This window comes from Ornithorhynchus anatinus, chromosome 19, assembly GCF_004115215.2.
Source record: "Ornithorhynchus anatinus isolate Pmale09 chromosome 19, mOrnAna1.pri.v4, whole genome shotgun sequence".
NCBI lineage: Eukaryota > Metazoa > Chordata > Mammalia > Monotremata > Ornithorhynchidae > Ornithorhynchus > Ornithorhynchus anatinus.
Window position 1 is genome coordinate 22,257,094 of NC_041746.1, and position 25,383 is coordinate 22,282,476.

Here is a 25,383-nt window from a genome sequence, read left to right on the forward strand (position 1 = left end):
GTTGCCCCGATGAGGTAACCGAGGCCCAGAGGAGCGAAGCGACTTGCCCGAGGTCACGCGGCAGACCAGCGGCGGAGCCGGGATTGGAGCCTGCCCGGAACTGGGTATCTTTGAATAGGGAAGCGTCGCGTTTGGAAATAGTGGTTTATCAGTGTGTGTGTGTGTGTGTTTGTGCGTATGCACGGTGATATACACGTACACACGCACACACACACACATATTTTAAATATATGTGTGTGTATGCACAATTGTATATATATACATATACACACGCACATATAATATATATACATACACACATATATAAATAAATATATATAAATATATATATGTGTGTGTTTGTGTGTATGCACAATGATATATACATGTCCACACACATATTTTTATATATATTTATTTATATATATATACACACACACATATAAATAAATATATATATGTGTGTGTGTTTGTGTGTATGCACAATTGTATATACATATACACACACATATTTTTATATGTATACACACACGCACACATATAAATAAATAAACATGTGTGTGTTTGTGTGTATGCGCAATTATATATACATATACACACATATATTTTATACATATACACACACACACACACACACATATAAATAAATATATATATATAAATAAAATGCGTGTGTGCGCGCGCGCGCGCGCGTATATATCACCAATGCAATTACATTTCCGCTAGAGCCAGGAAAGCACGGTCAAATCGTGACTAAATCCCATACTTCAAGAACCCGGGTAGCGTTCGGAACTCGTCTTCCGACGATTTGGTTCTCGTGAAGTCATTTGGGCGTTTCTCTTCGGGATGCGTGAAGCTGAGTGGAGTGGTGAGTATCGGGCTAATACGGTAAACGAATCTGCTCCACCTGAATGAGTATTGGAAAGTGGTGTACTTGGGCATTAAACGGGTCCTACAGAAAATGGAATTTCCTGAGAGGAGATGTTTGTAAGGTTCACTTTCAGACCATTGGGTTGTACGCATTTAATTTGAACGACGTGAAAGCCGACAGCTAACTTGGCATTTTCGAGATATCTTATCCTCATCTTTTGGTCTTCTCCTTGCCTTAAAAGAGTCGCCGAGAGCATTTTGCTGCATCTCCACCTCAGCCTTTCATATCGAAGAAAACTCCCCTCGAATTACACAGGAACACCAAATATCTATTTAAATTTTGTCGCACGCCACGGGCCGGGCACCGAACCGATCGGGCCGGACACGGTCCGTGTCCCACGCGGGGCTCGCGGTCTCCGACCCGTCTTACGGATGAGACGACTGAGGCGCGGCGAAGCGAAGCGATCTGCCCGGGGTCGCGGGGAGGACGAGGGGCGGCGCCGGGATTAGAACCCGGGTCCCCCGAGTCCCGGGCCCGAGCTCTGCCCGCTGGGCCACGCCGCTTCCCGGGACGGCCGTGGTTCAGTTTCGGAACCCCGCGACGTTGGCCTCGCTTGTCGCGTCGGCGTTACGGGCAGGGAGGAAAGTCACTTTTGAAAAATGATAGCCGTTGAGCCCCGTGAGGACGTGGAACGATCGAGTGGGCGGACACGTTCCCTGCCCGTAAGGAGCTTTCAGTTTAGGGGAGGAGACGGGCGTTGATATGAAGGAATAAATCAGGACCGTGGACGTCGGTGGGTCAGTCGTGTTCGTCGAGCGCTCCCCGTGCGCGGAGCACTGGACCGAACGGTCGAGAGACTGCGGGACGACGTGATCGGCGCAGTCCCTGCCCACGAGGAATTTACGGTCCGGAGGACGAGGCCTTTTTTTTTATTCCTCCGCCCGTCCGCCGGGTGACCTCGGGCAGGTCGCTTCAGTTTCCGGGGTGACCGCATCTGGAAAATGGAGATCGATAACGGTAATCATGATAACGCTGGTATCTGCTAAGCGCCCGCGGTGTGCCGAGCACCGTCCTGAGCGCCGGGGTAGACCCGGGGGAATCGGGTCGTCCCGCGCGGGGCTCACCGTCTTCGTCCCCGTTTTACAGGTGAGGTCACCGAGGCACCGAGAGGCGAGGCGACCCGGCCAGAGTCACACGGCCGACCAGTGGCCGAGCCGGGGTTCCAACCCGTGACCCCTGACTCCGGGGCCCGGGCTCTTTCCAGTGAGCCACCGAGCCCCGGGCGGGACGGGGATTGGGCCCGACCCGATTAACCCGGATCCGCCCCGGGGCTTGGAACGGCGTCTGGCGCGCGGCACCGTAATCATTACGGACGTCATTATTATTATTCGTCAACCGTGGGCAGGGCACCGTGTTAAGCTCTGGGGTAGACGCAGGCCGATCGGGTCGGACGCTTTCACCCATTCGTTCACTGAAGAGTATTCATCGAGCGCTTACTACGCGCAGAGCACCGTACTAAGCGCTTGGCACGGACGGGTCGGCAACGGACGGAGGCGGTCCCCGCCCTTGGACGGGCGCACGGTCCGATCGGGGGAGGCGGGACGCCAGCGTTGGGCTCACGGTCTCAATCCCCGGCTTTACGCGCGAGGTAGATTGAGGCGCAGGGAAGCGAAGTGGCGTGCCCGAGGTCACACGGCAGGCGCTGCGTTTCGAACCCAGGTCCGCCCGACTCCCGGGCCCGCGCGTTTCGCGTGAGACGGCGGACTGCCTCGCCGGCTGCGTCTTGGTCTGTAAGGATGAGAATTGAATTTTAAAAAAGAGCTGGGCGGGTATTATTAAGGACCCGTTTAACGATTTAAGAGTAAAATATGCCGCGGGTGAGCCAGAGATCCGATTAACGTTCCGATCGTGGGTCCGAATGCCGGCCCTGCCACCCGTCAGCCGTGTGACAGTGGGCGGGTCGCTTCGCCTCTCGGTGCCTCGGTGACCTCATCCGGACAACGGGGACGAAGACGGTGAGCCCCACGCGGGACGACCCGATGCCCCCGGGTCTACCCCGGCGCTCAGGACGGCGCTCTGCACGGAGGGAGCGCTTACCAGATGCCAACCTCATCGTCGTCGTCGTCATTATTATCTAACCCAGGGTTCAGCGCGGTGCTCATTAATAATACTACTAATAATCCTTGGGATGTTCGTTAAGCACTTACTGTGTGCCGGGCACCGTATTAAGCGCCGGGGTAGATACGAGCTCATCGGGTTGGACGCAGCCCCCGTCCCACGGTGGGCTCACGGTCTCGATCCCCGTTTTACAGATGAGGAAACCGAGGTCCGGAGAAGGGCAGCGACTCGCCCACGGCCACCCACCGGACAGGTGGAGGAGTCGAGGTTAGAACCCGGCTCCTCCTGACTTTCGGGCCGTGCTCTTTCCGCTAGGCCACGCTCGAAGAGAGCGCGAAGCAAATCGTCCCGTTCATTCACTCAGTAGTATTTATCGAGCGCTTGCTATGCGCAGAGCGCCGTACCGAGCGCTCGGAATGGACAGGATCGGTAACAGATGAGAGAGACGGTCCCTGCCCTCTGACGGGCGCACGGTCTAATCGGGGATGATATCACCGATAACGTAGATGTATTATATTATATATATATATGTATGCTATATATTCTACATGCTACATATGTGGTGTATATTCTATATGCCACATAGTGTATGTAGACTATACGGTATATATCTCGCATATAGTATATAGCACGTATATAGTGTATACATAGTATGTATATATAGTATGTATATATTATAGTATGTAGCACGTCTATAGTGTATATAGAGTGTATAGAGAGAGTATCTATAATATGGTGTATATATAGCGTATAGCATATATGTAGTAGCATATGTAGTAAATGGCATATATGCATACATGTGTATATTATACAGTGTATATGATATAGTATATATAGTATATGTAACATATAGTATAGCGTGATACAGAGTGTACACATGAGGTCCCGACCGTCATCCGGCGTCGACCAGACCGAGGGTCTCTCGAGGCCCGACGGAAACACCTCCGACGCTCGCTGTCCGGAAGCCGAAGTGAACGTCTGCGCGGCGAGAGCCGACACGCTGCTTTCTCCCTCGTTCGTCTCTTGCCGGCCCCCGGGGGGGTTTTCTCTCTGGAAAACGGGAATGGGCCCCGCCTGGGCCGACCCGATTACCCCGTGTCTACCCCGGCGCGTAGTAGGCGCCTAACGGGTGCCGTCGTCGGGAGGAGCGGCGGGGCTCGGTGGAAGGAGCCCCGGCCTCCGGGGTCAGAGGCCATGCGTTCGACTCCCGGCTCTGCCGCTCGTCCGCCGGGCGACCGCGGGCGGGTCACTTCGCTTCTCCGGGCCTCGGTGACCTCATCTGGAAAACGGGGATCGACCGTGAGCCTCCCGCGGGACCGCCCGATGACCCCGGATCTCCCCCGGCGCTTAGACCGGCGCTCTGCACGTAGTAAGCGCTTAACGAATGCCAACATTATCGTTACTATCCCGACTGGGCTCTCCGGAACGGAATCCCGCGCCCTTTTCCTCCGGAGTCGGGTTTTGGGGGCTGGGAAGAACTCGAGGAAGAGGCAGGTTAAGAGGGAGAATTAAGGCGGCGTCAGGAAGTTCTTCCTCTTCAGCCCCGTCGCCCTACAGTCCCTCCCCCCCCCCCCCCCCCCGCGCCATCCTAATGCCGCGCCACGCCAGCTCGCCCCACGCCCCAGATTTTCTCCACCCTCTGGGTATCTGTTAAGCCCTCACTGCGATGGACTGGCTCGTATCCACCCCGGGCGCTTAGTACAGTCCCCGGCACACAGAAAGCCCCTTTTTTGAATGGTTAAGCACTTTTTTTATGGTACTCATCCAGGGCTTACTTGCGTGTCAGACCCCGTTCTGAGCGGTATTCACGAGCCGATCGGGTGGGGCACGGTCCCCGTCCCACACGAGGCTCACTCTCTCAATCCCCATTTTCCCGACGAGGAAACTGAGGCACAGAGGAAGTTAACTGACCTGCCCCCTGTCACAGGGCGGCCAAGAGGCGGGGCCGGGATTAGAATCCGTGTCCCCCCGACTCCCGGGCCCGGGCTCTTTCTACCGCTCTTAGCGTTGACCGCCTTGCCGACGGAAAGCGTTCGCCGACCCGTCGATTAGCCGTTTACTAGGGAGCGATTGGGTGAGTGGTTTCGGAGAAGGCGGCGGTTTGGGGGAGAGAAATTAGATGAGACAAAAACATCCCGTCGCGGGGGAAGGTGAAGTCTACCGTTTAAGTCGGAAAGCGCGAAAGTTAGATGAGGTCCGACGGCGGTGTCAGAACGGTCGATGACGTAGTTATTCTTTCTCGGAATGAAAAAGGGGAATCCGGCGAAGAGGAACGGTGAGGCTTGGAGCGCGGATAGCCGAAACGTAACGGATCGGAACTGCCTGAGGTAGATCCGGTTAGACGGACGATAATCCGAATTTGCCAAGTGAATCGCGAATAAGGCGATCACGGGCCGCTCAGACTCCTTCGGAGGATGGATGACGGTAGAAAAATGCTCCGGGCACGGATCTTTGAGAGTCCCGGGTATCGGTTCCCGAAAGGCAATGAAAACGATAAGAACGATGATATCATTTCTGAAGGGCTCGCCGCCAACCGGTCATGTCGATGGAGAGCTTACCGTACGCGCAGCACAGTGCCGAGCACTCGGGAGAGTACGGTGATGATAACAACGATGACGTCGGTATCTGTTAAGCGCTCGCTGCGTGCCGAGCGCTGTCCTGAGCGCCGGGGCGGTCGCAGGGGGAGCGGGTCGTCCCACGTGGGGCTCACGGTCTTAATCCCCGTTTCACAGACGAGGTCACCGAGGCCCGGAGAAGCGAAGCGACTTGCCCGGGGTCACCCGGCTGACGGGTGGCCGGGCCGGGGTCGGTAGACCCGTTCCCCGCCGTACCGGATTTACGGTCCAGAGCGGGAGATGGACGGCAGTCTGAACTTACGAATCCTAGATACGCGCGTAAGTGCCGTGGGGCCGAGGGAGGAGAGAATGAAGCGTAAGAATTCATTCATTCGGTAGTATCTGTCGAGCGCCTACTGTGTGCAGGGCGCATGAATGACATCGAACGGATGAAAAAATCCAGACGAGAGGGCGACGCAGCGGGGAAGGGGAGACGGGGAAAGAAGGGCTCGGCGGGGGAGGCCCCTCGGAGGAGGTGTGCTTTTATCTACCAAGAACCGTGCCGAGGCCCGGAGCGGGTGAAAGATATTCAGATCGGCCCAGCCCCTGTCCCCCGGGGGGGCTCGCCGTCCCCACGGGAGGGGAAACCGTTATCTCCGCCTCCGTTTTACGGGCGAGGCAGCGGCAAAATTCAAAGCTGTCGATCCAAGCTAAGAATGATGATAACGTGGGTACCTGTTAAGCGCTGACCGCGTGCCGAGCACCGCTCTCGGCGCTGGGGGAGACAGAGGGGAGTCGGGTCGTCCCACGTGGGGCTCACCGTCTTAACCCCCGTTTTACAGAGGAGGTCACCGAGGCCCGGAGAAGTGAAGTGACTTGCCCGAGTTCAAAGCCGTTGAAAGTTTCCCCGCTTTTCGCGACTCCCCAGTCCGATAAGGCGCTTCCAGTTTGCGTTCAGTCGCGAGCGTTGAGCGCTTACTGGGCGCGGAGCACCGTGCTCACTGCTCGGGAGGGTACCGGATATCAAGAGGCAGACACATTCCCCACCCGCAGTTAATTTACGGTCTAGGGGGCTGGGAGTTCTTTACCAACTCCCCCAAGAGTGGTCTCCCGATTTATCGGCGCTCGATAAATGCCGATGATTAAGTGATTAAATCCTTCCCGGCCGAGGGGAGGAGTTCATTCTTCCGGGCATTCGACTGTGTCGAGTGCTCGCTGTGCTGAGCGCTTGGGAGAGTACAGTAAAACAGTGGGCGAGTCACTTCGCTTCTCTGTGCCAACGCGGGGCGCGTAATGAGCACCCGTGGCTCAGTGGATGGCGGTCCGAGGTCATGGGTTCGAATGCCGGCTCTGCCGCCTGGCAGCTGACTGCGGGCGAGTCACCTCACTTCTCGGTGCCTCCGTTCCCTCATCTGGAAAACGGGGAGCCTCACGCGGGGCGACCCGATGACCCGGTATCCACCCCGGCGCTTAGAACGGCGCCCTGCGCATAGCGAGCCCTGAACGGATGCCAACGTCATTATTATTATTATTATCATCATCAGGTACGACTGTTTTGACTTTTGAAGACGGGGAGTCGCACGAAAGGAATGCCAGAGATGATGGTAATGTGAGACAGACGCTCGTGCGCTTTCCTCCGAAATGGACCCCGCGTTAAACCAACCACGTTGTTCCGCCCCCCGGAATCGCCCGGTGCATCCCAGTCACCCTTTCAAACCTCCGAGGGAACGCCTCATTCTCAATCCCGGTAGAATCCGCCTCTCTCCGGACACCTCCGTGGATCCGGTCCCCCCCCGATTAAGATCTCCGGCTGGCAGCCCGTGAAGGAGGAGGCAGCTGTTTAAAAATCGGAACGGTTCATCCTGAAATCGCCCGAGTGATCTGCCATTCAAGCAAGCTTAATTAAAACTAGTTAGCGCTGCCATTTTCTTTTAACAATTGATTAAATCTGGGTAAATAGATAGCAGAGGCATCCCATTACTATTTATGACTAAAATGTGTCCCTGACAGGGAAATGTAATCGCCCGGAATATAGGTCTCTTTTACGGACGTAAACGCTCTTCGAAAATTAATTTTTACGGCTTGTAGGAGTCGAGGGGATCTGAGCTCCAAAACAGCTTCTCGGAGGAGAAGCGGCTGGATTTTGCGGAGCAGCGGGGCTCAGTGGAGAGAGCCCGGGCTCGGGGGTCGGGGGTTTCGAATCCCGGCTCCGCCGCTCGTCTGCTGCGTGACCGCGGGCGAGTCGCTTTCGCTTCTCTGGGCCTCAGTTCCCTCGTCCGTAAAATGGGGACGGGGACCGCGGGACGACCCGATGACCCTGTATCCGCCCCGGCGCTTAGAACGGCGCTCTGCGCCGAGTAAGCGCCGGACGGATGCCGGCGTTATCACTGTCATCACCTTTAGCGCGTTCTAATTGCTCTGAGGAGGGCGGATCTCGCAGAAAACGAGTGGGGCGATCCCCGGGGCGGTTCCGGTGGGGTTTCTCATCCCGCCGGGCGCGCCCTGGTTATCCAGGAGGGTTGCGGAACCGTTTTTATTCCGCGCCCTGGTCCTAGCGGATTCCCCGTCAGAATCCGCAGCCCCCGTTAAGCTCGTCGGCGACGACGGTATCCGGCTCGGGGGGGACCTCCGGGGCGTAGAGGAGCAGCGTGGCCCGGCGGCCGGAGCCCGGGCCCGGGAGTCAGAAGGACCCGGCTTCCGGTCCCGGCTCCGCCGCTTGTCCGCTGGGTGAGCTGGGGCAGGTCACGTGGCTCTCTGGGCCTCGGTTTCCTCGTCTGGGCGGTGGGGATTAAGACCCGAGTCCCTTGCGGACTCAACCCGATTCGCCCGTATCTACCCCGGCGCCCGGTACGGGGCCTGGCACGGGGTAAGCGCCGAACGGCTACCGTTTTTCAAAAAAAGCCATCCGTAAACGATTCTTCCCCGATAAGCTCTGGTAGACGAGGCCCTCGCTAAGTGGCAAGGGCCCGGGCCCGGGAGTCGGAGGTCACGGGTTGGAATGCCGCCCCCGTCAGCCGTGGGACCGCGGGCCGGTCGCTTCCCTCCTCGGCGCCTCCGTTCCCTCGTCCGGAAAACGGGGATGGTGACTGTGAGCCTCACGTGGGACGGCCTCGTCCCCCCGTGTCTACCCCGGCGCTTCGAACGGCGCTCGGCACGTAGTGAGCGCTCAACGCATGCCCACGTTAGGAGCGCCCGGCCTGACAACCCCCAGAGAGCTCTCGAAAGCCTTTATTTTGAAAGCTTTTAAGCATGGAAAGGTCACGGATTTCGTCCCACTCGTCAACCGACCCAACGCCGAGACCGTAAGCTCGCCTTCTAGATTCTGAACTTGTCGTGTGGGTCCGCTCGTTACTACACTGTACTCTCCCCAGCACCCAGTACGGTGCCGTGCGCGTCGTAAGCGCTCACCGGATACGACTGAGCGAACGGACGCTCGCCAAATCGGCGCGCACGCCACCCACGTTCCGAAGACGCCCCTCTCCTTCTCCTCTGCTTTAGCCCGTCAGGGGCGGGGGACGTGTTTCCCGACTCGCTTGTACCGGACCCCCCCCAAGCGCTCGGCAGAGCGCCGCGCACGTAATAAGCGCTCGGCGAATAGCTTCGCCCGACTATCTGCTCGTCTCTAGAAAGGGCGGCCCCGCTTGACTCGGCCCCGTCTGCGAAACAGGGATCGAGACCGCGAGCCCCGGGCGGGACGCGGGTTGTCCCCGATCCGGCGTTTAGTACGGTCCCGGGAGCCCGTCGCCTCGTCCTCGTCGCCGCTGCCCAAATCCGACCCTCTGGCCCGTAAGCTCGCCGCGGGCGGGGAATGCGTCCCTTCTGCTGTCTGTTACTGTGCTTCCCCCAAGCAGCCGCTACAGTGGTCTGCGCACGGCGAGCGCTCGGTCGACACCGCCGACCGGCTTCCTCTGTCGCCCGGATAGAGCCCGGGCCCGCGGGTCGGGAGGCCGTGGGTTCTGACCCCGACTCCGCCACTCGTCTGCTGGGTGACCTCGGGCGAGCCGTTTCGCTTCTCTGGGCCTCAGTTCCCCCGTCTGTGAAAGGGGGATTCGGATTTGAGATCCGGGCGGAACCCGGATTAGCTCGCGTCCAACCCCGGGGCCTAGAACCGTGTTGGACGCGTAGGTATCGCCTGACGGATCCCTTCGTCGTCAGTTAGCACCGAGTGCTATCGAGGGATCGATCATCGGTCCATCGATTTGAAAGAGATCACTCTCCTCGCCCCCCCCCCACCCCGCCAAACCGCCGTCACGTTGCCCTTCTCCCGTCCCCCCCCCCCCCCCGACCGCTGCCTCCGTCTCCTCGCCGACCTCCCGGCCTCCTGTCCCTTCGCTCTCCGGTCCACACTCGGCTCTGCGGTCGGGATCGTTTCCCTACGGCGACGTTCGGGTCGGGTCTCCCCCCCGCCCCCCCGCCAGCAACTCCAGTCCGCCTCCGCGGCGAACCTAGCCGCCCCGCCGGCGGCTCCAAGGCCCTCGATCGTCCCGCCCCCGTCCTGCCTCACCTCGCCCCCCTCCCGTCGCGCACCCCGCTCCTCCGATCTGGCTCTCGGCGATCTCGCCGCCGCCTCCCGTCCGCGCCCTGCCTCTTTCCGTCTCGACGAGACGTTCTTCCCCTCGACTCCGTCCGTCGCCGTCGTCCTCGTCTCCCCCGATCAGACCGGGGGCCCGTCGGACGGCGGGGACCGTCTCTGTCCGACTTGTTCGTTCCGAGCGCTCAGTACGGTGCCCTGCGCGTGGTGAGCGCCCGATAAATACCGTCGAACGAACGGACGAGTGAATCCTGCCTCCGGCCCGGGACGCCCTCCGCCTCTACGGCTCGACAGACGGCGACCCTCCCCACTGTCCGGACCTTACCGGAGGCCCGTCTCCTCCAAGAGGCCTTCCCTGACTGAGCCCTCTTTTCCCTACTGCCTCTCCCTTCCGAGTCTCCCGTGCGCTTGACGACGATGACGATGATAACGATGACGTCGGTATCCGTTAAGCGCCCACTGTGTGCCGAGCACCGTTCTGAGCGCCGGGGGGGGGGGGGGATACGGGGTCATCGGGGTAGTCGGGCAGTCGGAGCAGCGGCGTGGCCCAGTGGGAAGAGCCCGGGCCCGGGGGTCCGAGGGCGTGAGTTCGAACGCCGGCTCTGCCGCTCGTCGGCTTCACTTCTCTGGGCCTCGGCGACCTCGCCCGTGAAACGGGGATTAACCGTGAGCCTCACGTGGGACGGCCCGGCGACCCCGTGTCTACCCCGGCGCTTGGAAGGGTGCTCGGCGCGTAGCGAGCGCTTAGCAGATACCGACGTCGTCATTATTGGCGGGTCCCATGCGGGGCTCACAGTCTTCATCGCCGTTTTCCAGATGAGGTGACTGAGGCCCAGAGAAGCGAAGCGACTTGCCCAGAGTCAGGCGGCCGACGGGCGGCGGAGCCGGGATTAGAACCGACCGTGACGTCCGACGCCTAAGCCCGGCCTCCTCCCGCTGGGCCACGCCGCGGCTGAATCTCGAAGCGCTCGGCGTCCACCCCACCCCCGGCCCCACCGCGTCTGTGCGCGTATCCGTAATTCATTTGAAAATCCACCTCCCCCTCTAGACCGTAGTAAGGTCACCGTGGGCGGGGAACGCGTGCGTCGATCGTTATATTCTCCCTTCTGAAGGACACGGTTCTTCCGGGGGTATTTACTGGGCGTTCCCCGTGTGCGTAGCACCGTCCTGAGCCCCCCCGGCACGACAGCGGACACGCTCCCGCCGCCCACGGGGAGCTCACGGTCCGGAGTCCGCCGTGAACGCCGTCGGCGCTCAAGAAATCCCAGGAGACGATCGATTCCTCTGAAATCCGTCCGACTCCCCACGTGATGTTTTGACCCTCTGATTTTGGCCCAAAAAAAAAAAAAAAAAAAAGGTTCTTCTCTGTTTCCGAAGAGCTGAACCCGTTGGTTAGAAGCAGAGGGCTCCCCCCGGAATTCCCGTCGGTCGGTTCATCGGGACCGCTTCTCCCTTTGGTCCGCTTTCCAAGTGCCCAGCCGCAACGGCCGGTGACGGGAGTGTCTCCCTCCTGAGCGGATTTTGAATTTCTCTGTCAACCACCCCCTGGTTTCCTTTAAACACTGCTTCTCTGGCGAAGAAACATCCAGTCGGTCCTCGCCCTCCGTGACCCATCTGCGGATTGGCCCGAATCGGTCCCTTTTCCCGTCCTCTGTCTTGGTCCGGATAGCTCTAGATCCGGTTGACCGTGTCGACGGTTGGCAAAAACGGATGGGCGATTTTCGTCGACCCGGAAATGACGGTCGACTGTCGTCCCCCCAGGTCGTCCCCGTGTTCACTCGGCCGACGGGGTTGGGTCTCCCCGCCAACGAGGATCGATCAGACCCGATCGCTCTGGGAGATCATCCGGGGTGGAGAAAACAGAATGGCCGGGATGACGGAATTCTCCTCAGTCGACTCTCCGTCCCTGCAGGATTGCCGCTTGTGCCCATCGGGGAATTTTTGCCGAACGGTCTCGAGTTTTAAAAAAAGAAAAAAAAGGAGGAGGAGGAGAGGAAATTCCCTTGGAGTTGAGTTCGAGCGAGAGCCAGACACTGTAGCTGTCTAGCCACGCTGCGAAACGTGACGATAACGATAACCGAGGTGGTTGCTGGGCACCGTACTAGGTGCCGGGGTAGATACGGGGTGACCGGGGCGGACACGGTCCCCGTCCCGCGTAGGGCTCGCGGTCCTCGTCCCCGTTCTACGGCCGAGGGGACCGAGGCGCAGAGCAGTGAACCGACCCGCCCCGGGTCCCACGGCACACCCGCGCGCGGTACCGAGGAGCGGCGCGGCTCGGCGGGGGGGGGGGGGGGGCACGGGCGTGGGAGCCGGGGGTCGTGGGTTCGAATGCCGGCTGTGCCGCCCGTCGGCCGCGTGGCCGCGGGCGGGTCACTCGGCTTCTCCGGGCCTCGGTGACCGCATCTGTAAAACGGGGGTGGAGACTGTGGGCCTCACGCGGGACGGCCCGATTCCCCCGCGTCTACCCCAGCGCCTAGAACGGCGCTCGGCACGTAGCGAAGCGCTTAACGGATACCAACGGTATCGCTGTCATCGTTACCGTCCGCACGCGGTGGGTACTCAGTAAATACGATTGACTGCCCGCTCGTTTCGCTGTGCGCACGGTAAGTGCCCGATAAGTGCAGCTGACCGCCCCTCACTAGGTGGTCGGTAAGTAGCGTGGCTTAGCGGATGGAGCCCGGGGCCTGGGAGTCGGGAGGACCCGGGTTCTGATACCGGCCCCGCCGCGTGACCTCGGCAGGTCGCTTCACTTCTCGGGACCTCAGTTTTCACCTCGGTAAAACGGGGGTCGAGACGGCGAGCCCCGCGTGGGACGGGGACTGCGTCCGACCCGACGGACCCGCGCCCCCGCCGGCGCTCGGAACGGGGCCGGGGAACCGAGTGAGCGCTCAGCGGCTTCCGTGATCACCGTTACCGTTAAACGCCGTTCGCCGGTGGACCCGTTTGGGCTGACCGTAGCGTGTCGCTCTCTCCGCAGTTCCAGAGGCAGCATTTCATCTACCAGAGCGTCGACCTGCTCGGCAGGTGCGGCGGGCTGAGGAAATCCGTCGTCTCTCTCCTCTTCTCCGAAGTGAACGGCTTCATCGAGGAGCTGAAGTCCGTCCGCCAGGTATCTTTACCGCGAGGGTCGGGCCGGGCCGCCGTCCCGGAACGTTTCGCGTTCGACACTTCCAGCCGCGGTGCCGCCGGCGGCGCCCTCTGGTTCCTCCCCCCACCCGGCGACCTCGGTTCCCCAAAACGCTTGACCGCGGACCGGCGGGAGGCCGGCGACGCGGCCCGCCGGCGCGGAACGGAACCGACCGGGGCCGCTCCGGCTTTCGACGGGATTGGCCGACGTAAGGGACGGCCTCAGAGCCCGGTGTCGGTTAGGACGCCGAGAGGCGATCGGGCGCTGTAGAAATGTGGGAACGGCGGGTTGGTCGCTGCCTTGTACTATCGGGGCATCCGCTGAGCGCTCGCCCCGTGCCGGGCCGCTGTCCTGAGCGCCGGGTAGGTACGGGTTAATCAGGTCGGACGCGGGCCCTGTCCCACTTAGGGTCCGCGGTCCTAATCCCCGTTCTCCAGACGGGGGAACCGAGGCCCGGAGAAGCGAAGGGACTTGCCCGAGGTCACACCGGCGGACGGGCGGCGGCGCCGGGGTTAGGCCTCGTGACCTCCTGGCTCCCGGGCCCGCGTTCCGTCCGGTAGGCCGTGCTGCTTCTCGAGCCCCCGCGCCCCCCCCCCGGGCCTTCGGGACGGCGCCCCGCACGCGGTCGGCGCTCGGTCCGCAGGACCCGGTGAGCGCGAGGTGGCGAGAGACTGGGCCCGGGAGTCAGGGGACCCGGGTTCTAACTCCGCCACTCCCTCTGTCCCTCGCCTCCTCCTGTCCGAGACGGGGATCCGAGTCGGCGGGCCCCGCGTGGCGCGAGGACCGTGTCTGACCCAGTGAGCTTGTGCCCTCTGGACCGTAAGCTCGTCCTCTAGACCGCGAGCTCGCCGCGGGCGGGGACTGGCCCCGTCAGATTGTTCTCTCGTACCCTCCCAGGCGCTCAGTACGGGGCCCCGCGCACAGCGAGCGCTCAGCGACCACGGGCGACGTGTTCCCAGTCCGCCACGGGCTCCGGGTATAGAGAGGGAAGCGTCCCCGAGTCCTCTGACGCGCGGGCCCGATTCCACTCAAGTGGCCCGGGCCTCCGCGGCAGCTTTCTCATCCGTTCCGGCGCATTTGTGGAGCGCCGGCTGCGTGCAGGGCGCTGTCCTGAGCGCTCGGGAGAGTGCCGTGCGACAATAAAGAGCCGCGTTCCCCGCCCGCGACGGCCTTCCGGGCCAGAGAAGCGGCGTGGCTCGGTGGAAAGAGCCCGGGCTCGGGGGTCGCGGGATCGGATCCCGGCCCCGCCGCTCGGCAGCCGGGTGAGCGCGGGCGAGTCGCTTCGCTTCTCCGGGCCTCCGTCACCTCCTCTGGGAAACGGGGCTCAGCCGGGAGCCTCCCGGGGGACGGCCCGATGACCCCGCGTCTCCCCCGGCGCTTAGAACGGCGCTCGGCACGTGGTGAGCGCCTAACGGGTGCCGACGGCATCGTCATTGTCGGACGGGGAGTCGGACACTAAGAGAAATCGATAGACGGCCTCCCTCGGCCCGGCGACGATGGACGCCCTGCCCGGAACCTTCTCTAGGCGGAAAGCCCCCGGCCCCCGAGCCGGATTCGCGGGCCGCCGTCCGTTCGGCCCCGGCGACGTCCTCGGGCCGGACGTCTCCCGCCTCCGCCGGTTCCGTCCCCTCTTCGCGGCCGGCGGTCGGCCGGGCGTCCGGCGGCTCGCGGGCGGCCTCCCTCCTCCCGCGTCGCCGGCTAACGCGGGCCGGTCCCGGGAGCGGTTTCGGGAGGGGGGTCGGGATCGTACGGCTCCCGGATTCCAGAGACGGCGGCGCGCGGGGCAGCGGGACGTCAGCCCTCCGAGGGTCGGCCGGGCGACCCCTCCCTTGGCCGGGCCGGGGAAATCCCTCTGTCCCGGTTATCGGATCCGAGCCGGGCCCCGGGAGAACCGGCCTCCGGTCACCCCGCGCCCCTCCGTTGGGATCGGGAGACGAGCCGGGGAGACGAGGAGAGGGGAGAAGGCCCAGCAGGGCCCACTTGTACCGTCCGCCCAGATCCTCGTACGGATATCCTCGCCTTTCTCCGCCTTCTCCCCTCCCCACCCCTCATCGCCTCCCCGGGTCGTCCACGGACCGGTCCTGTCCTACGGGGGAACGGGGCCCACCCGCTAGTCTGTAGACGCCCCCTCGGTGAGACTCCCGAGTTTCCGCAGCGGATGTGAGAGTCGCACGCGACAACGGGATTAAAGAAAGAGAGAGAGAGAGAGATGGAGGTGCGGCGGCCGCTGCAGAAAACGCGCAGAGCTCCCCCCCCCCCCCCCCCCGCCTCCCAGAGTCATCCCACGTCGATCCGCCCGACGAGCGCATCTTCCGAGCGCGCGTCCGAGGACGGGACGCTGGGTCGAGCCCCCCCGGAAGGGGACGCGTCCCGTGCATCCCGCGGTCTCCGGGGCGACAGGGGAGGACGAGCGAAACGATTTACAAAACCGGGGCGCTTTCAGCGTCTCGCATCATCCGACGGGTCCGAAAGGGCTCCCCGAAGCGACGGCCGCCCGGTCGGGCGGTCAGTCGACGGTATCTGTCGGGCGCTCGCTCTGTGCGGAGCACCGTCCCCAGCGCTCGGGAGGGGACGGTAGAACAACGTAGCGGACGAGAGCGGGAGACGGCCGGCGAGGCGGACACATGAGTGACGGTCACGGACGGAAGCGTCGTGGGCCGTGGCGGGGGGGGGGGGGGGGTGAATACAAGGAGCGCGTCGGGGTGACGCAGAAGAGAGCGGGAGAAGAGGGAAGGGGGGGGGGGGGGGGGCGCAGTCAGGGGGGGCCCGAGACGATTCCTCGCGCCAGTCGGGCTTCGCCGATTCGCTTCCCGACCCACGGGGATGAGGGCCGGTTCCGACCTCGTTGTTTGACTGGGTTTTTCTCAATGGTGTTGGTCCGTTCGTTCGATGGTGTCTGTTGAGCGCTCACTGTGCGCAGAGCGCCGTGCTAAGCGCTCGGAACGGACGCATCGGTAACGGGTCGAGACGGTCCCCGCCCTCCGACGGGCCGACGGGCCGACCGGGGGAGACGGCCGGACGAGAACGACGGCGGTAGACGGGATCGAGGGGACGAGCGTCTCGTTACGACGAGAGCAGGTGAACAGAATCGGGGCGACGGACATCCCGTCGACAGAATAAATAGGGCGATGAAGATATATTCGGTCGAGCGGACGGGTACGGCGCCGAGGGGGTGGGACGGGAGAGGGGGAGGAGAGGGAAAGGGGGGGGGGGGAGAGAGGTGAAGGGGAGGTCGAGGGAGCAGAGTCCCCGCACAGGAAGCGCCCAGTAAATACGCCTGACTGACTGACTGAAGTCACCGAGCGGGCTCGATGTGAACAGCGCAGAGAATTGCAGGAGGGCGTCAGGCCGCCTCAGCTGACTTACCCCCAGGCCCTCAGTTCGTCTCCCGTTCCCGTCTAACGGTGCGCCCGTGGGCCTCTCTCCTTCCTTTTGTTCCGTTCCCCCGCCCCCTCACGGTCTCTGAGAACGACACCCACGTATGTCACCGAACGCGTAAGAACGCGTCCCCCTTCTCTTTTCTCTGCCCGCTCGGTCGTAAACGTCTGTTTCGTGCTGGGGCTAGGGAAGGTCGAGAGGACTCTTGGCGGGAATGCGGCTCGGAGTCGTGGTTGATGATAAGGAATAATGACCGTGGGACTTGTTGACCTGCTTACCGTGTACTGGGCGCCGGGGTAGAGCGAAGAGACCGGCGCTCGGCACGTGATAAGCGCCTAACGGATACCGTTTACGTCGCACGCGACAGCTCAGCCGCGGTCCCCGTCCCGCGTGGGGCTCCCGGTCCTCGGCGAAGGAGGGAGGACGGGTATCGAATCTCCACTTTGCAGACGAGCAGACGGAGGGTCAGGGAAGCGAAACGACTTGCCCCGGGGGGGGGGGGGGGGGGGGGGGGGGGTCGCGCGGCCGGCGGGTGGCAGAAACGGGCTGAGGGCCCCGGCCCCCGGCCCTCCAGCCTGCCTGGTGATGAGCGTGGGTCTGGTCCGGCGTCTCGGATCCTCCCTGAGGAATGCGTGGGGCGGGGGGGGGGGGGGGGGGCGCGCTGTTGGCCGGGAATGTGTCTCTCTGTCATCGTAGCGTACTCTCCCGAGCGCTCGATACGGTGCTTTGCGCGCGGTAAGCTCTCGATAAAGCGGGTAAGCGGCGTGGCTCGGTGGAAAGAGCGCGGGCCTGGGAGTCCGGGGTCACGGGCTCGGATCCCGGCTCTGCCGCTCGGCAGCCGCGGGACCGCGGGCCGGTCGCTTCGCTTCCCCGGGCCTCAGCGACCTCATCTGTCAAATGGGGAGGAAGACCGCGAGCCCCACGGGGGACGGCCCGCTTCCCCTGTGTCTACCCCGGCGCTTAGAACAGCGCTCGGCACGTAGCGGGCGCTTAGCAAATACCAACGTTACCGTCGTTATAGATACGACCGGACGATCGAGCGAATGAGCCAACGCCCCCGGGAGGGAAGACCCGCCGTCTTCCGGTTGCCCCGAGCCTTCCGGGCCCCTCCGTCCTTCTCGACCGATCGAGCCGTCGGTGGTTCCGACGGACTGCTCACGCGGCCGTATCTGTGGAGCGCGCTTACTGTGGGCAGAGACTACGTGCGGGACATCGCGCTGGGCGCCCGGGAGAGGACAGTGCGGGCAGAGTTAGCGGGCCCGTCGGCCGCCTGCGACGAGCCGACGGTCTCCGGCGGGCACCGGAGCCCAGAAAATAGGCGGCGGCCGGGGCGACGGCCCCCCACCGACGCACGCGCCCTCCTCCGCTCCTCGAAGCCTCCGACTCCCCAGAAGCGTGAAGCGGTTTTCTCGCAGTTCGCCGACCACCTTGACCCTTCTAAAGCCTCGGGAATCGATCTAGGCCCGCGGGCGGACGTCCGCGTCGGGTAGGCTCGGAAATAGGCCGGAGAGGTAGGTCCGGGGTCGCGGCGCTGCGTTTGGTTGGAGAATTAGCCGCCCAGGATTTAAACTCTGGGTCCGGATGGCTCGTCGCACGGAGCCGACCCAGGAAAACAACGTCTGGACGGTAAAGAGATGGAGGGGCGAGTGCTCAAATGAAGATTCTTGGGGGGGGGGGCGGGGGCGGGGGCGGGGGCGGGTGTTATCCGTCCCGAAACGTCCAGTTTCCTCGCTAGGCAGGATTTGGGGGATAACTGGGAGTTGGATATCCGGGCCTGAAATCCCAAATGGGGATTCACAGGCGACACCGCCCCCCTCCATCGCCCTCGCCGTCTGAACGGGGGTTCAACGAGCGCCAGCAGAGCAGCCTCTGTGTGGCGCGTAGGATGGCGCCCTCCGAGGTCGGTACCGAATGCCGACAGATCGATACTGAGCTCCTGTCTCTCCCCGGTCGGACCGGGACCCCCGCGCGTCTCGGAACACCGGATCTCCGCTTAGCATCAAATAGGCGAAGAGTGGTATTCTAGTAACGTCGAGGCTGTCTGGGAGTTCCGATTACGTGGCGCCCTCCCTTTTCATTTCCAGAGTCATTCCTCGATTCGTGTGCGTAAACGGATTCTTTCCGGGGATTCGACGAATGAATCCGAGGCTCTCGGATAACGGCCGGCGTGCCTCGCTCTTCCGAATAATAGGTCGAGGCGAAGATATATCGATATCGTATGCCGGCAGCGGGTACTGATAAGTCACGAAGGTTTTGTCGTCATATCTTCGGTACGGTTACGGCGGCGAGGCGGGCAAGAGGCCCCCGTAGCCGGAGCTCGGTGAAGTAGACGTGTGCGCTTGAGAGTCGCGGGATTGGGTCGTCGTATCGTCGAGCCGTAATTGAAGGCCTCGGTTAAAATAGTCGCGCCACATCACAGGAATGGTAAAGAGCAGATGGGTCTAGCTGTCGGACGGGTGAAAGACTCGGCCGGTCGCTCCCTACGATGATCTGATCCCTCTTTTTGTTTTTGGAGTTTCCGTTTCCTGACTTGTTTCCCCGGGAAGGTTTTCCGCGTTCTCCGGTCACAGGATCGTCCAGACGGAATAAGGCGCCGCCGCCGTTCTCCCCGATTTACGGGCCCGTAGCCTTGGCTCTGCCCCTGCTCATCTCTGCCTTTCAACCCCCCGGTCGATCTGTCGCCGGATCCTCCGGGGAAGACCTTCGCATCTCTAAAATCCCACCCTTTCCTCTGCGGCCAAACCGCGCCGAGCCGAGCGCGTCTCCCGTCCCGCCTCGGCCGACCTCCCCGCCTCCTGTCCGGCCCGGCTCCGGCCCGCCCTCCGTCCTGCCGCCCGGATCGCTCTTCTACAAAAAAATGTTCGATCCTCTTCTCCCTCCTCCTCAGGACCGCCGGTGGTTTCCCGTCTCTCTCTACGGTCGGACGGGAGCCCCCTCCGTCGGCTTTAAGACGCTCGGTTGGCTCTCCCCTTCCTTTTAAACCTTCTCATTTCCTGCTACCACCGTCTCAGCGCCGGCCATTCGTTCGGTCGTACTTATTGAGCGCCTACTGTGTGTGGAGCGCCGTATCAAGCGCTTGGAGAGCACGGTTCGGCCACAGGTAGAGACAATCCCCACCCGACGGCGTGCTCGCTGTCCTGGTCCGAAGCCCTTATTCCTATCCCGTCTCCCCTCTCTAGACTGTAAGCTCCCTGTGGGCGGAGAATGCGTCCCTTTATTGCCCGTAGTACCCTCCTAAGCGCTTAGTGCAGCGCCCCGCGCACAGTAAGTGCTCCGGCCATACGATGGCCCGAATGAACGAGTGTGCTAAGCACCGAGAAAGGATGCTTGGGTGAAAAATTGGTCAGGGTTCCTTGCCCGCAAGGGACGCGAAGTCTAAGGATGGCGGAGAAGCAGCGTGGCTCAGTGGTCAGAACCTGGGACCCGGGAGTCGGAAGGTCACGGGTTCTGATCCGGCCTTCCCCGCTAGCCTGCTGTGTGTGACCTCGGGCAAGTCACGTCACTTCTCTGGGCCCCAGCGACCTCGTCCGTAAAATGGGGGTGAGACCGTGTCCAACCCAGTCGGCCTATCATTCTATTCATTCGTCCCGCCGCCTGTTTATTTGTTTCGACGCCCACCCCCCCCCCCCGCCCCCCGCTTCTAGACCGTAAGCCCGGTGCGGGCGGGGACTGTCTCTCTCTGTCGCTGAGTTGGACTTTCCGAACGCCTCGCACGGTGCCCCGCGCACGGCAAGCGCTCAGTAACTATGGCCGAATTTGCTCGTTTCCCCCCTCGGTCCCTGTCCCACGTGGGGCTCGCAGTCTTCGTCCCCGTCTTACGGGCGAAGGAACTGAGACGCAGAGAAGCCAAGACCAGATTCCCGATCAGTCGGGTACATCGACTGAGCGCGTACTGCGTGCGGAGCGCCGTACCGAACGCTTAGAGAGTGCGCTTCGGCAGTGAAGAGAGACAATCCCCGCAACAGAGCCGTACCGTTCGCTCCTGCCAAGGAGTGTCTGGTACGGTCCAGGGAGGGGGACGCTCATAAAAGGAAAACTCCGCGTACGCGTGGCTCGGTGGAAAGGGCCCGGGCTTCGGAGTCAGGGGTGGCGAGTTCGCCTCCCGGCTCTGCCGCTCGTCAGCCGTGTGACCGTGGGCGAGTCACCCGACTTCTCTGTGCCTCAGTCCCCTCGTCTGGAAAACGGGGATTAACCGTGAGCCTCCCGGGGGACGACCCGATGACCCCCGCATCTCCCCCGGCGCTTAGAACGGGCGCTCGGCGCATAGCAAGCGCTCGACGGATACCGGCGACACTATCATGCGGACCGAAGTGCTGTGGGCCTGAGGGTGGGGTGAATAGTGGTTTACAAATCCAAGTGCAAGGGCGTTAAGGAAGGGAGAGGAAATTAGAAGAGTTAAGCGCTCAGTAAATGGCGTCGATGATGGCGCGGGGGCTCGCTGCACGGGCCTGGGAGTCAGAGGACCTGGGTTCTAATCCCGACTCCGCCACCTGTCCGCTGCGTGACCCTGAGTGAGTCACTTGGCTCCTCTGGCCTCGGTGACCTCCAGCCTGGGCCTCGGAGTCAGAGATCACGGGTCCGACTCCCGGCCCTGCCCCTCGTCAGCTGCGAGACCGCGGGCGAGTCGCGTCGCTTCGCTGTGCCTCAGTGACCTCGTCTGGAAAACGGGGATTGGCCGTGAGCCTCACGTGGGACGGCCTGCTCACCTCATATCTCCCCCAGCGCTCAGAGCAGAGCTCTGCACCTAGTTAGCACTTAACGAATACCGACATTATCGTTATTAAAACGGGGATTAAGACCGAGGGACCGTATCCACCCCGGCGCTTAGTACGGTGCTCGGCGCGTAGTAAGCGCTTAACGAATACCGTCATTACTGTTGTTGTTAGTCAGGGAACGTCTCTTGGAAGTACTTTTAATGAGACGTTGAAGGTAGAGACACCCCCCCCCCCCCAACCCCCCACCCCCGCTTTCAGGAAGCTCTATTCATTCGTCCGGTCGTAATCATGGAGTGCTTACTGTGTGCGGAGCGCTGCACTGAGCGCTTGGGGGAGGATAGTACGACAAAAAACAGACACATTCCCTGCCCCCAAGGAGCGTATAGTCTAGAGGACGAGATTGCAGTCCAGAGGGTTCGTTAAAATCACAGCCTCCTTTCAAAGAGAGATGAAGGGCTTAAGTCCGAGAAGGTCTGTTGGCGGAGACGCGATCGGAGGAGAATGGGATTTTTAGGAAGGTTTTGATCGCGGGAAAAGCCACTCTTCTTCCTCCCGTCCCCCCGTTTTCTCCCATCCCTTCTGAATCCCATCCCCTTCGAATGCCGCCCAGAGGTTTCACCCCACTCGAATCAGAAGCCGGTATCCCCGCTACGGCGGGGGGAATCTATTGACGGATTGTCTCTTCACTCCCGTGTATCGAACCGAGAGACCTATTTGATTGCGGAGTTTCACTGCTGCCAAGGAAAACGAGAAAAGCCCTTCCGCGACAAAGAACGCGGGGTTTCGGTTCTAGCCGACTCGGGGCGGCGAAAGCCTTCAGGTCGGCTTCGTAGCCGGGGGAGCGGGGACCGTCGAATGCGCCGCCGACGTGGGCTCGGGCAGTCGGTCCGGCGCCTGCACGGACGAGTCCTCAGGTTTGATTGACCGCCAAGTGAAGCGAGAGCCTGATTGGTGAACTGGGACGTTTTTTATAAATCAGCATCTCATAAACGCGATTTGAAAATCGATCTCCGTGCCGACGATAGCCGTCCATTAATAGCGGATTTCACTCATCCGCCCCGCCGTACCCATTTGAAAGACACCGACTTCAAAGAAGATGTCAGTGTGGGTTTTTGACGATCTAATCCTGACCGTTAGTTCCACCGTCCCGCAGGACCGGGGGAAGGACCGTTGCTTTTTAATCCGGCACAAGACGAAGAAGGACGTTATTAGAGAATACGTTTTCATTCATAGGGATGGCTAAGAAAATAAGACCACCCAAATCAGGAACGTTCTCAAGAACGGAATATATTTGGAAAAAAAAAAAAATGCCCTTTTCAGCCGCATTCGGGTTTCAGCTGACGGTCCTTTCCACATGCAGCTTCGCCCAAAAGCCGCTTCCCGGTAAACCGTGAAATGAAATTCTTCCGTTCCAAACGGAAGATCTCCAGATGGTAAACGTCTGTTATTCCCGCGCGGAGGTATCGCGCCCATCGTGGATGCCCCCTCGGTAACACTTCAAGGTAGGATGGGAAATACCGCGGCCGATCCCCGTGGGATGCGGAATCGACAGTGATTGCGGCAATAGTCGCCGTTGCTATTTTTGGTTGCACGTCACCCTTCCGCCTGGATTTGCACCCTTTGTTCACCTCACCTCAGCTCCGCGGCACTCGCGTCCAAATCCACAGTTCATTTCCCTTAACGTGTGCCTCCCCCTCGAGACCGTAAGCTCCTCGCGAGCGGGGAACACGTCGACCGGCTCGGTTGTGCCGGACTCTCCCGAGCGCTTTCTGCGGCGCTCTTCCCACACTAAACTTCTCACTCGAGCCTTCGAGGCCGTCCGTCACCTCGCCCCCTCCTCCCTCTCCTCCCTCCTCTCTCCCCCGCCGGCCGCCCCGCCCCTCCGCCGCCCGCCCCCTCGCCGTCCCCCGTCCTCGCCCGTCCCGCCGCCGACCCCCCGGGCCGCGTCCTCCCGCGGTCCCGGGACGCCCTCCCTCCTCGCCTCCGCCGGACTGACTCTCTTCCCCTCTTCGAAACCGTCCTTAGAGCTCACCTCCTCCGAGAGGCCTTCCCACACTGAGCTCCCCTTTTCCCTCCGCTCCCTCTACCCCCCCTTCGCCTCTCCGCGGCCGAACCCTCCACCTCCCCCCTCTCCCTCCGCTCCTCCCCCTCTCCCGTCCCATCCCCTCGGCGCCGTACCCGTCCGCTCGACCGTCCGTATCTTCATCGCCCTCTTCGTTCTGTCAACGAGCTGTCCGGCGCCTTGATTCTGTTTATCTGCTGTCGTTTTAACGAGACTGTTCGTCCCCTCGATCCCGTCTGCCGCCGCCGTTCTTGTCCGTCTCCCCCGATCGGACCGTGCGCCCGTCAGAGGGCGGGGACCTGTCTCTATCTGTTACCGATCCGTCCGTTCCCGAGCGCTTAGTACAGCGCTCTGCACATAGTAAGCGCTCAGTAAATACTCTTGAATGAATGAATGAATGGACGAATCTCCCCAAGAGGGCTCTGATGACCTCCTCAGCCCACGGGGACGAAAGCAGAACCAGGGTAGAGAAGCAGCGCGGCTCAGTGGAGAGGGCGGTCTTGAGTTCTGATCCTGGCTCCGCCACCCGTCAGCCGGGTGACTTTGGACGGGTCGCTTCACTTCTCTGCGCCTCAGTTACCTCATCTGTAAAGAACGGGGCGGGGGGGGGGGGACGGGGGGACGGGGGGACGGGGACACCAGCGGGCCCGTCGCTCCGTTTCCCCGATTCAGCCCCATTCCGCCCTTCCCCGCGCAGGCCCAGGCCTTCTACGACGTGACCCGGTACGAGAACACCTTCTGGATCCTCACGCTCCTGGAACGACTCCTCGAGGCGGGAAGGGAAGAGAGCGGCGGCGCGAGGCCGGACCCGGAAGACCGGGAGATCCAGACGTTCCTCCGGCAGGTCGACCCGGTCATCCTGCAGCTGTCGGACGACTTCACGCTGTTCAGCGTGTACGTGTGGAGACTGAGTATGCTGTTGAAGCCGCCTCCGGTTCAGGCCGTGGAAAATCACTCCCCCCTGTAGGCGGTCGGGTTCTCTCTCCTGCCGGAGGCAGAGCCGAGGCGGTGACGGGGACGGGTCCGGTGAGGCGGCCGCTGCGTGCCGGCCACCGTTCTAAGCACCGGGGTAGATTCGAGATGATCGGACACGGTCCCCGTCCCACGGTCTCAGTCGCGACCTAAGTTCCCTCGGGCGAGGACACCGAGGTCCGGAGAAGCGAAGCCACTCGCCCGAGGTCCCCCCGGCGGACAGGCGGCGGAGCCGGGATCGGAGCCCGGGTCCTTCCGACTCCCAGGCCCGGGCCCCGTCCGCCGGGCCGCTTGTCTGCGGACCCTTCTCGGCCCGGATGACTCTCGAAAGGGAAATCCGCAACCGGGCATTTCCGCCGGAGGGAAAAAGCGGTTCGCCGGATGGAATGATTCATTCGACTCCGAGCGGGTTGAAGAATCGCCCTCTGCCTCAGCCGAGCGTGTCCGCTATCCCGGCTTGCTCAGCGCCCCGACCTCCCTCTTTTCTCCCCGCACGGTTTTCGGCGACCGCGCTCGGCTCGCCGTCTAGGGCGAGCCCGGCTTCGGGGCATCGGAACGACTCGCGGTCAGTCGGGCTCGCCAGTAACGGGCCTGACCCGGAGCCAAGTTGTTTTTCTCCAAAGTTGGTGGGGTTCCAAAACGTTTGAAGTCGCGGGGAGGTTTCGGTTTCCTCCCCGGCTTGGCCGGCTCGGCCGCGGAGTTAGCCGACGATAGGCTCCTCGCCTTTACGCGCCGGCGTCGCCGGCTACTTTCGGTCGCTTTCGGCGCAATTCACCCGTCGTCCAAATTCACCGCGGGTCCTCTCTGGCGTCCGGCCGCGTTAGAGATGATCGAGTTTTCATTTAGTCGTTGATGAGGGCTACGGTGCAGTACCCTCGTCGTTAAGAGGCTGCCGTCTGGAGGTAATCAGCGGCAGGTTGAGAACACGACGAATTCTCCAATCTTCATGTCCAGAATTAGGTTTCACGGTTGGTCATTAAACGGTTTGGGTTCCTACGGATCACGCTCCGGAGTCTCGTCAGTCGTCGGCGCTCCGTCGCGTTGTCGCGCGGCGGCGGCGTGAGCCCGGCCGTGG

The 25,383-nt window shown here is 62.0% G+C and overlaps 1 protein-coding gene across 1 annotated transcript in view; it reads left to right on the forward strand.

Annotated features, from left to right (window-relative positions):
• Positions 1-24,403, forward strand: part of MEI4 (meiotic double-stranded break formation protein 4) — a 45,953-nt gene extending 21,550 nt beyond the window's left edge. The window contains exons 5-6 of the mRNA XM_039914865.1: positions 13,032-13,163; positions 24,034-24,403. Coding sequence (XP_039770799.1) covers positions 13,032-13,163; positions 24,034-24,303 — 402 coding nt within the window. The 3' untranslated portion in view covers positions 24,304-24,403. The remainder of the gene's footprint in view (positions 1-13,031; positions 13,164-24,033) is intronic.
• Positions 24,404-25,383: the final 980 nt, after the last annotated feature.